This window comes from Xiphophorus hellerii, chromosome 13 (assembly GCF_003331165.1).
Source record: "Xiphophorus hellerii strain 12219 chromosome 13, Xiphophorus_hellerii-4.1, whole genome shotgun sequence".
In the NCBI taxonomy this organism is placed as follows: Eukaryota; Metazoa; Chordata; class Actinopteri; order Cyprinodontiformes; family Poeciliidae; genus Xiphophorus; species Xiphophorus hellerii.
The window spans coordinates 20,522,962-20,535,231 of NC_045684.1; the positions used below are offsets into that span (position 1 = coordinate 20,522,962).

At 39.2% G+C, this 12,270-nt stretch overlaps 1 protein-coding gene across 1 annotated transcript in view; it reads left to right on the plus strand.

Annotated features, from left to right (window-relative positions):
- col8a2 (collagen, type VIII, alpha 2) overlaps window positions 1–10,762 on the plus strand; it is a 54,878-nt gene extending 44,116 nt beyond the window's left edge. The window contains exons 2-3 of the mRNA XM_032580185.1: window positions 2,211–2,399; window positions 4,167–10,762. Coding sequence (XP_032436076.1) covers window positions 2,237–2,399; window positions 4,167–6,061 — 2,058 coding nt within the window. The 5' untranslated portion in view covers window positions 2,211–2,236 and the 3' untranslated portion in view covers window positions 6,062–10,762. The remainder of the gene's footprint in view (window positions 1–2,210; window positions 2,400–4,166) is intronic.
- The last annotated feature ends 1,508 nt before the right edge of the window (window positions 10,763–12,270 follow it).

Consider the following 12,270-nt stretch of genomic DNA (forward strand, 5'->3'; position numbering starts at 1 on the left):
TTAACTGGAGATAGGCACCAGCACCCCTCTCGACCCCACTAGGGACAAGAGTGTTAGAAAATGGATGGATGGATGGACGACTTCCTGTTAGCATTATTTTTCCTCGTGTCGTTTCCAGCAGTACTTAATGAACCCTTTATGCAAGGCGATTATTTGGTTTATTGTATTTGCTGCGTACCTTCACTAAAACATGTTAGAACGCTCTGTGTTTCTGCTTAATTTTGTCTTTTCCACTCAAATATTCATCACCTGTCTTTTGCAAACTTGTTATACAGCGCTGTAAAAGTACAGCACAGCTGCGTGCTAATTGCCTCAATAAACCTCTATGTAAAAATGTTTGCTATGCAATAAAAATTAACCACATTTACAGAATTTCCTTGCCTAATAAAGTGGTGATATGGTTGGCATTTATATGCAGTTAGTCTGAGCCTCAAAATACATTTTGCATTCCAAATCATTAAAAACCTAACTCTTTAGCCCAAATAGGGCTTAAAAGCTTGGGGGTAGAGTTGGATTTGGAATGCATCTTGGTTTTGCAGGTTGAATCCAGTTGTTCGCACTTAACATTGCATTTTTTTTAAGACCAAAAACATGCCAAGTGTCCTCAGGTGGTTTTCCTGTTAACATAGGGCCATGGCTGTAAAAATATTTGGCCAAAGGCAATGTGGCCGTCTTTACCTGAGGTTAATTTGAGTTGACAGAAATGCATACTGTGGATGCCTAAGATCATTAAGATCTAAAGTTGTCCCTGTTGCCGGTTCAGTTAGAAAAATAAAAATAAAAGCATGCTGCTGTTAACGTAAGCTACATACTGAATGGAAAGAAGTCTGTGTAAATATATTTGAGTTTGAAACTTAGGGAATTAGAAACATGGCAGTCATGATATAAGGCTCCACAGCCACCACTCATTTCACGGCATCTATTTTCCAATGACCCAGATTATATTGCGACCTTTTAAAGTGGTTTTTACTAGTAGTTTACCAAACTTTCTTATTTTCTGACCTCTTATTGACCCAGTTATCCAGTTTCTTGCAATGTGTTTCCAGGCATGTTATTACTACTATCCAATGCCACATTTACACGGAGCTGGTTTTCAGTGAAACCAAAACATTTTTGTTGAGATCCAGCCACTCGTTTACACGTCTCCAGTGATTGGACTCTCTGACACCGGCACTTTTTGAAGTCCACTCTGAGTGGGAGTTTTCGGGAACACCCCCGCGGAGGTGTGAAGAACTCCGTAGATGTGAAAGCACACGTGCGCAGAACACACGGCTGCAGTTTGTTCTATGTATGCAAGAACAAACTCAAGTAAAACAATGGCGGATTGCATTGTGTCACATGTGCTACTTAACCTGTTCAGTCTAACATAACATTTGATACGGAATATGTATGTGTTGCATGAACACTTGGTTCATTGGAAATGGGTTACCGTTTTCTATATGAGGTAGAAGTTAGTGAGGTGGAAGCTAAGGTAGCCAAAGCACATGCTTGCTTCGACAACATGCTGAAATCACAGTGCCATTTAGTGCCTTAGGCTTTAACAACAACAGATTAAATGTCTTAGCGATGCTGTCTAAACATGGAACTTTTCACCAGTCAACATCCGAAAAGATTCCAGACAGAAGTCTTGAGTAAACATAGCATAAATGACCAGTTTTGAAGGGCCAGTCAGAATTTTACTCTTGATCAGAAACAATATCAAGCATAACTTAATTATAGTGACTAGTAGTAGTTGTTTCTTATCATCTTCAAAGTCTGCTCACCCTTCTAAGACTCATGAAAATGTAATCTACCAGGCCTTTCTAACCATAAAACAATAATTCACTAGATATTTCTTCTGATTCAGATTCTATGTAAAATTGTACATTGTTAGAACTTGGCTTGTTGCCAGGTGGCGCCCTGTTACCTAAACATACTGTAATTCACATTAGCTCCTAAGAGCAAGTCATTCTTTCATAAATGTTTGCAGAAGCAGTCGGATTTTTCACATTGGGGAGTATGGATGTGATTGGACACACAAATTCAATGACTTGAAGGAGTGAGCAAATACTTTAGCAGTATGATGCACTTTAGAAATTTGTAATACTTAAAAATAAAAAATTATGAATATTTATCAATGGAAGAGAGTTGAAAAAGGTTAATCGAAGCTCATAGATGAAAGCCTTTACACCAGAACGAGTTTTCAACTTGTCTTCCTCTCTCACCTACAGATCTTTGTGTGTATGAGAAGCTGGGGATGCCGGTGACCATGCTGTTGGCTCCTGTCTGCTTGCTGCTGATGCTTGGGGGCCGTGCTTTTGCTGGAGGTTACCCCCCCATCCCTCATGTGAAGTACATGCAGCCCATGATGAAAGGACCTGTTGGGCCTCCGTTTCGAGAGGGCAAGGGACATTATGTTGGTAAGTAATCCCTCTTTCCACTATCATTTGTTTTCACGTTCTGCAAACCACACGGAGGAACAGACCGCACAGCCATTCTGCAGCCTAATAGGTCTATTCTCTTTCTGTAAATAGACCTAATATTTGAAACCTATGTTCAACGTACACAAATATCCCTCCTCTGGAATCTGGCATTGCTCAGTAGGGGCCTATTAAAGGTCCGATTGCCAAATGTTAGTTGAAGTGAGTGAGCGGGGCTAGTTGTTCCTCACACCATCTGGATGCCGTTACTTCAATGTTTTTAATCACATATTTTCCAGGAAAGAAAATAAATTACTTAAACAAACACTCAGGGGAAGGAGAATAGAGGTGAGGGGATGGGTGGCAACCATCACTGTACAACAAAGGCATACTATTGGACTTAAAGTGTACCTGACCAGTTCTGGATCATGTGAGAGGTGGCGAGTGTAATCAGAGGCCCAGTTTTTAAAGCAAATGTAAGTACATAAAAGGGTGTTAAAAAAAAAGATGAGTGAGATGGGGAGACTGTTTGATGGTGACGTTTAGCACCTAATTCTCCTGTTGAAACTTCAAAGATCTGTCAGGAGCGTCAACAAGACCACAGGGATTCCTTTTTTCTGTGAATAGTGAGCTCAGACCTGAGAACTAAACACTGCTCTTTGATGAATGGTTCAAATAGGATGTATGATTATACTGCCACTCAGTGGTCAAGAGTCCTCACTACGTCCCTACATTGTCACCTGACTCACAAACATGCAGACTTTCAAAACAAATGAACGTGCAGAAAGAGAAAAAGACATTTCTTGAATTAAAGTGTCTTTCATAAAAAATAATGCTCATTAAATTCTAAAGAAAGCAAATAAACAAAAGAATCATCTTCTGTACCATGTAACATAATGAAAGGTAAGACTTAGAAATTAGGTCGGATCTTAAATGTCCCATATTATGTTAATTAATTTTAAAAAGTATTTCAAAAAAATAGATTAATTAATCAAATAAACATTGCAAATTAGAATTTCCTTTTTAATTCATCAATAAAGAAATAGAATGACTGAACAAAACTTTGTCACCATAAACACTGAGTGCATATAGAAAGCAATTTCTGAATGGCCAATGCTTTTGTTTAACAGCCTTTGGTAAATTACTGTCAGTATGTTTTTTGGTATACTTTCTAGTAAAATGTGTTTGATTTCAAGTTTCTTATTTCTAAAGTACAAATGGCTTCAAGACTCATGCAGTACCAGCAGAGGGGAGTAAAAGCTCTAAGTTAAATGTTGAATATCAGAGCTAAAGCTCTAGAGATTGTTGTACTGAAAGGCACTTCAACAATCTAAAGTCAAATCCTCAATCGAAAAGGTCCTTTCTGACATTATATCTGAAATTTAATGTTCCTATTAAGGCTTCTGCGTCTTTATATGAATTGTGCTCATGTATCCCAAATATTATTCCTTAATTTGTTTGTAATTTATTTATTCATATTATATTAATGAATCTATATCTTGTCAGTTGTTGCATATGTATGAAAAAGAAAACAATAAAAAGATTGTTTAAAATACTTAATTTAATGTTAACATTGTGACATGGTGTCAGCAGATGTGTGACATCTAAAACAGTTATTGTAAGAACAATATTAGTATGATAAAAGTACTGTAAAAGAGAGCTGCAAACAGGATTACACTGTGGAATAACTTAAATGGCTTTAGTTCTTTGCAAAATAAAAAGAGGGAAAGCAATGATTACTCTAACTACTTGATTTTTGTTTTTTAGATATGCCACCTATGATGAAAGGGGAACCAGGTCCTCAAGGGAAACCTGGACCAAGAGGCCCTGCTGGGCCACCAGGATTACCAGGAAAGCCTGGACTGGGAAAACCAGGTCTCAATGGACAACCAGGGCTTCAGGGACCTCCAGGGTTTACAGGAATTGGTAAGCCTGGACTCCCAGGTCTTCCAGGAAAGATTGGGCCGAATGGAATGCCAGGAGTTAATGGAGAGGTTGGACCTCGTGGTGAGCCAGGACCCCGTGGACTTCCTGGGCCCCCTGGTATCCCAGGCCCTGCTGGTTTATCACTGAATGGAAAGCCTGGACTCCCAGGTATCAGAGGTCCACCTGGAGCTCGGGGTGAGCCAGGATTAAAAGGTATTTCTGGCCAACCAGGTGAACGTGGACTTAAGGGTGAGAATGGTAATGGGAAACCAGGAATTCCAGGTATCAGGGGCCCACCAGGTCTAAAAGGCAGTACAGGACCCCCTGGTTTTCCAGGTATTGGCAAACCAGGACAGAAAGGTTTACCAGGACCGCCTGGATTTAAAGGTGATGAAGGATTGCCAGGAAAACTAGGAGAACCAGGACAGCCTGGGCCACCAGGTCTACAAGGTCTTCCTGGGCCAGCTGGGTTGGGGAAGCCTGGTCTAGATGGACATCCAGGAACACCAGGTCCTGTGGGTCCTAAAGGTGAACAAGGGACTCGAGGAAATCCTGGAAATCCTGGCGCACCCGGCTATGGAAAACCTGGTCTAAATGGGCCAAAAGGAGAAAAGGGTCATGGTGGATTTCCAGGTGTCCCTGGGGACAAGGGAGAACAAGGAATCATTGGTCCAATTGGGGTGCCAGGTCTTGATGGACAACCAGGACCACAAGGCATTCAAGGTCCAATGGGACTTCCAGGAAAACATGGAATGCCAGGGCTGAAGGGAGAGCTAGGACCCAAGGGACCCCCAGGACTGCCTGGACTCAAAGGTGACCAAGGCCCCAGTGGTATCTCTGGGCGACCTGGTTTCCCAGGGGAAAAGGGCATCTCTGGACCTAATGGTCCTATTGGTAAACCAGGCCCTAAAGGTGAGTCAGGGCAAATTGGCCAACCTGGGAATCCAGGGTTGACAGGTTCTCCAGGGCCTAAAGGTGAGGTAGGCTTTATAGGGACTCCAGGAGCCAGAGGCCAGTCTGGAATTCCCGGTCTCCAAGGGCCTATGGGTCCTATGGGCCCACAGGGTGCCCCTGGACCACGGGGAGAAGCTGGACTTCCAGGGCCTCCAGGGTTAGGCAAACTGGGTGACAAGGGAGCAATGGGTCCACAAGGTCCACCAGGAAAACCAGGGTCTTCTGGGCTTAATGGTATGACTGGTCCACCGGGTCCTCCTGGACCTCCTGGCCCTCCAGGAAATGGCCAAACTGTTGCTGCAGGGGATACTGATGCAAGTCTGGGTGGGGAAGAAGTACCTGGGGACAGGAAGGGTCCTGCATACACTCAAGTTCTCTCTGCCTCACTAGCGCCAGCATTCACTGCTATTCTCACCACACCATTCCCACCTTCCGCCCTGCCAATCAAATTTGATAGGACCCTGTATAATGGACAAAATGCTTACAGCACTTCTACTGGCATCTTCACCGCTCCTTTATCTGGTGTCTACTACTTTGCATACCACATGCACGTGAAGGGAACTAGCCTGTGGGTGGCTTTGTACAAGAACAATGTGCCAGCCACTTATACCTATGATGAATACAAGAAAGGCTACATGGACCAAGCATCTGGCAGTGCAGTCCTAGAGCTTAAAGAAGGTGACGAGGTATGGGTTCAAATGCCCTCAGATCAAGCAAACGGCCTTTACTCTACCGAGTACATCCACTCCTCCTTTTCAGGATTCCTGCTCTGTCCCACATAACCTTTTCTTCTTTTTCAAAAAAGTTCCTATATTTGTGACTCAGATCAGCCCTATACCCAAGACACCTGCAGCCATAATAGAAACAAAAGAAAACCCATAACATATTAAAAAAAAATATTACAATCACATTATTTCTTTCACCTCCAACAGTCTGTCTGAAAAAAAAAATTGTGAATTCTATATGAAATGTAAAAAGGCAGGGGAAGGATTGTTATACTGTGTTCTTTTAATGTCCTTCAAATGTATGTTTTGGGTTATATTTTGTGATGTTTTTAGCCTATATTATTTTAATTATTATATTGTCATATTTTGTTATTATTTGAACCTTGTCATCAGTATCGCTTTTGTCTGTTGGATTTAGACTTGTAAGTGCCTTACACGTAATGAGTGAGTAACAGACCTTCCCGTGTGACTGCACATACTGTCAGACAATATGGTCACCAAAACGTGGGGCAGGAGGGAGACATGTTTCCCGGCAGCAGTCGCTTCTGTGTGTGTAATTTAAATAATTATTTGAAGAAAAAAAAAAAAACCCTGCACAAAGAGTAACACTTCAACACAAGATCACAGTTTGTTCTGTGAAAAGAAATCAAGGCATTTGGTCCTCCAACACTTTTATTTTGCCCAACTTCTACATTTCTATAGAGAAATGTATACTTTATTATTTGTTGGTATATGAACCTATTGGGTGCTATTTAGTTTCTCTGTGTTTTTTGTAGTTTGAGACAAATTAGGATGTGAATAGAGTTTGTATTTACATGCAGTAAGAAATGTATAACAAAAGCATCTGCAAATGGACAGTAAAGTCTGTCTACTGTTAGATTAGCTTAGATTGATTTTTTTTCCCCCCATTTGCACTGTCTTATTGCACCAGAGATTTTGTTTTCCCCAATACTCAATCTTTCATACATCTGATTCAAAAGGATATCCTATAAATGAATAATTCTACATCACTTACCAGTTCAAAACACAATGCCAGAAATGTCCCTTTCTTCTTATTAGAGAAAACAAATATGTGAAAATGGTAAAAGCTTGAGTGTACTCCAGAACTGGAGATGCAGATAAATTTCAAACAAAATGCCTGTGACTATGCCATCTGTGATTTTTGGCACTTCTAGTAAACATATGTACAGAGGCTTAACACTGTAAACTGGATTATATAGAGAAAAAAAATATCGTTCTTTAAATTGATCATGCTTATTTGCTAGAAGGAAAAAGAGTCACCTTTTAGTAAAGAAATTCCTTACAAGCTAAAATAAGAAAAACTATGTTGTAATATTTTTTTTACCTCTTCAACAATAAATGAATCATATAGAGGCACAGCTGACTAATTAAAAGAAAGGGTATCCAATTTGCCGATTCTTTTGAGCTTTGCTGAAAAAATAGAGAACCCAATTGGCTATTATCAACAATAAGAATAGGATTTGTGCCAATCGTTTCTTGAAAATATTTCCTGTACTTAGCCGAGTTTAATAAACTATTTAATGTCATATTTGTGCGTCATTGTATAGGTGCAGTTCTATTTACTATGCAATTAATAAGGAGGCAAGAGAACATTTCCATTGTTCCAAGATTGATTCCAAGATTTTAATTTGTCGGAAATAATTTCCCCCAGATTGAAAATAAAAAAAAACATCTCCATCTGCATCAACCACCTGTCCTGGCTTTCTAAATTTGCACAACTCTTTTCCAAGGGCTGCAAATGGCCCCCGCACTTTGGACACCGCTGTTTTGGAGCCTTGCTAACCTTGGAGATTCTGTTTCCATTTCCTATGTTATAAAGATTAAGATGCATCTGTCTCGATTTAATGGCTTCTTCTGTTGTCTTTTACATTTTTATAACTGCCCGCTTTGTCCCATCAAATCTGCACCACATGTAAACGGGAGGTCGTGGAGTTCTAAAAACATAAGCTTCTACAGAGTCTGATCGACTTACAATTGCAAACTATGACAATATTGTCCCTGTATGGTTTGGCATTGGTGAGATTAAAGACAATTATTTATGTACAGGGTTTTTCTTAACCCCTCTGAACAAAATCCGGTTAAGTTGAAGGTTGGATTTTTTCAAAATTATTTCATCCATAAGAGGAGTATTTATTATTATGTACGTTTACCAGCCGTGCCAACAACTTGTGATGGGTGCTGTACGTCCAGAAGTCTGAATAAATAAGGATTTTCTAAGCAAATAAGAAAAGGGACCAGCAGAAGTTCACCAGTTGTGAAATACAGGCTGTGTAACATTTAACAAACCCCCAGTTTATTTCTAGAAGAGGCAGCAGGTCAGAGGTAAGAGCTCTGTGTTTACTCACTACTGCTGGATGAAACATTGAAGATCTTCCTGTCAATAAATGTGTGGGTGTATGTGTGTGGTGGGTTTTTTTTTTTTTCTTTTTTTTGGCTGTGTCATGTTGTCCCGTTCAAAAGTCAGGACATGAATATTTCAACGAACATAATAATAAACTTGAACAAGCTTACAAAGTCTTTGGAAACACTATGATTTCATTAATGCTCCTCAAGAACGCTTGAGAATCGGAACATCAGAATGCTTCAGCTCCCTCTGGGTTTTGGCAGGAATTCCACAGGAGGTTTTACATCACGAGTCTCTGCTGAGAGGAGAAAGAGAAATAGCTACTGAAATAGATGATTCATGTGACATGGAAAACAGCCAAAGCTGAAACGAGATACTGATGATAATATCGAGGAGCATTCATGATTAACACTGAATTTGCTGTTTTTCTACGTTTTGACTCATGCAAACGGAATCACGGCTTGCTGCAACTCTGAGCTGAACCAAGTCAAACAAGAAAAGTAAACAGTTTTTGAGATGTGCCGATTTCAGTAGCTGTTAGCAGGCGAAAACACACAGTGCCCAGCCGGGGCAAAATTTGTCATATTTGCAGTGCCTTGCAAAAGTATTCACGCCTTGAACTTTTACACATTTGGTACCGTCACCAAAACCTGCAGTGTATTTTATAGTAAGGATTTATGTTCACCGCTCCAGATGAAATACTTTGCAGAACCACCTTTCACAGCGATTATTTCATTCACACTAAGGATCCTCTACCAGCTTTTTGCACATCAAGAAATTGAAGCTTTGTGTCTGCGAACGTCGACTTTCAAGTGTTGCCACGGCTTCTACATTAAAAATGGGTCTTAAAGAAGGCATCTCCAAAGCGTTATACTGCCGTCTCCTCCCTGCTCGGCTTGTTGCAGTCTGTACTAATACTTCTTGTGGCTTTCTTTTTCAAGAACCTTTTTTGTGGACTGCAAGGCCAGTACATGTCCTGTCAAAAGGATTCTTGCACCTGATCTGTGGATCTCTGCAGCTCCTCCAGAGTTACCGTGGACTTCCTGGCTGTTTCTTTGACTAATCCTCTCTATGTCTGCGACCTGTCACTTTAGGTGGGCCGTCGTCGTCTTCGCAGCTGTCCCGTACTCTCTGATGATCTTACACATTGAATTCCACCTTCAATATATTGGATTTTGTGGTTCCAGCATGAAACGTGAAAAGGTTCGAGCGATACTTTTGCAGAACACTGAGTTACAGAGAAAAGCCTAAGTCTGCTCTTTTATTTCTCTGAAATCCAACAGAATCTGCTTACGCTGCCCAAACACTTGTTACACTGAAAGAAAACAGCTTTACACCTTAGGTAATGGAGATGATCTTTGTGCCAAACATTGAGATCTGCAATTAAAAGGAATGTGTGCTGTTAGACAGATTTTCTCCCCCCATAATTGATCCAGAATGCTGTCACTAAACAGTAACCCTTTAAGTTGCTCTAGAATAGCACTGCGAGGATGGTGCCTAATCAGTATTTTATACCAACACAACGCACTTACCCTTTCCTTCACATAGCATGAGCACACCAACAACTGCTTGTGTATCATTCAGTACGGTTCTGTAACACATTCTAAGACTTGTTTTGTGCTGTCTGTTTTTTCTTTGTGTTTGTGTGTGTGTGTGTGTGTTTTGTTCTTTCGAACTCATCTTTTAGTTTTGAACAAAAGAAGCGCTGATGAGAGTCACACGTGCTTATTGCTCTCTTTCCTTAAGTTTTTACAGACAATGTCACTTGCTTGCTAAGTTTGCATTGTGTGCAAATCATTTAACAAGTGTCAGTGAGATCCTAAAACGCAAATTATATATTTGAACTTGTTTCCTTTTCGTCTATATTAAACAACAAAAAAGAGAAAAAAAAAAAACAAAAAAAAAACGACAATCGAAAAAAAAAAAAAAAAAAAAAGAATCCCAACAGTTTTGCTTCAGTTCTTTAAGGGATATTTGTTTGTTTTTATTTTCAGTAAACACAAACGGCCATTCCCATTTGCACATGAAATTAATGGAGATGTATTTATACATTACTGATAATTTAATAGAGATGCCAAAACTGACCACCGAAGCCTAGAACATACAAATGGTATTTAATAGCATTGACTAGTTAATAGCCTTTGTAACATGTAGCTAGCATTCTAGAGTTGTTTGTGAAGGATTATTTGTGAACGTTTATTTTCTTACGTGTCACGTACAATGTAGTAGTGTATGTTTTTGTTGTTGTTGTTATACATGACTATTGCTTGCACTCTGCAATAGAATATGGGTATAAAATGCACTCCTTTTGATTGAAAATGTTTGTCTGCTTATACAAAATCTACAGTACTTGATTGTATTGATAACACATCAATAAAAATAGAGAAAGAAAACCTTGTGCACTCTTGTCTCATGCCTTGAAATACATCTCTTTGTGTGTGTGTAATCATTTTATATAATATAGGAGTATTTTAGTTTTTAATTTGAATTACTGAAATAAGTTAACTTTTTGGTGATATTCTAATACACTGAGATTAACTTGTGTGAATGAACAACACTTGTTACGGAGCGGATTTAAAGAACAGTATTTATTTTGTGTGCTGCACAGTTGGTTGTGGGAAGCTGTTGCAAGTAAGTAAATTGCCGCTAGAGGGAGCCACAGAACTCCAGCAAAGATACAGCCAGACTTATCTGAGGGATTACTGAAGGTCCCAGGCGGAGGTGCCGATAAACCTTTGAGCCAGTTAAGATCCAAAAATGTACAGTAGATCCAAAAATAAGCACCTTACCAAGAGTACCTTGCTGCTAGATTTTAAAAGTATCAAATAAATACGAGGTCTGACATAGCATTGTAAATATGGAGAGATTAAAGATATTTGAATATGATTTAAGAATTAGCTGAAGATATTTTTTTTCAGTAATCTCAAATTTCATAGATGGACGATGGAGGATTAAATAATCTTAAATAAGCACGCTTGTATTTGTTTGGAATTTGATTCTACGGACACGTGACAAGTATATCTATATATAAAACAAATAACCCACGAGCATAGGGATGATTTGTTGTTCTAACTTTCTGGAACTGTCGTCACCATGGTGAGCTGTCATTATTCACCCGGATTCCTCTTACGTCTTACTGACGCAGCTCTCCGTGTTGCGTTTGGATGATTCTGGTAAACTAATGTAGCGATCGGTTTTTATCTTTGTTTTGTTTCAGTAGGGGAGAGAGAGAGAGAGAGAGGGGGGTGGGGGGGGTGGGGTGGGGGGGGGGGATAAAAAGCATTTTTCAAAAGTTGTATTCGGTTAGTTATCTATTTTGTTACAGGTTCAAATTTAAAACCGTCATATCAATTTTAAAGATACATATAAAATATTAAAGTTAATTCAAGAAAAAAGTTTCATCAAGAAGAACAGATTCAGAGAAAAGAAAAGCTGAATTTCCAATCAATGCCAGTGTTTAACAGATTGTTATATTTTATATTAGATTATAGTAATAGATATTTTCTTCCTCTTGTAGCACATAAATGCAATGGTAAATATTAGTACTGAGTCTTAATTTGGGTGTGTAAAAATACAGTGTGTCCTTAATAAGTGATCTTTGACATTTCATGTTTTACAACATTACAAAATTAAGAAGAATGTATTTTTTTCATTTGACTACGTTTTCATGGTGAATGGCAAATTTTTACTACTTTTTTTTACAGTTGCATTATTCTATGCCTGGTTTTTCTGTTATCATTAATTTAAAAGGTATTAATTCGTCTAAAGGAAGCTATATATTCTACATTTTTCTCCATTATTTTTCTCCATTTTTTGTGTTTACAAAGGATGCATTTTGAAGTAGCTGTCACAACAAGTCCAATGAAAAGCATTTAATGGTTTCCCATATTTCACGCAATTC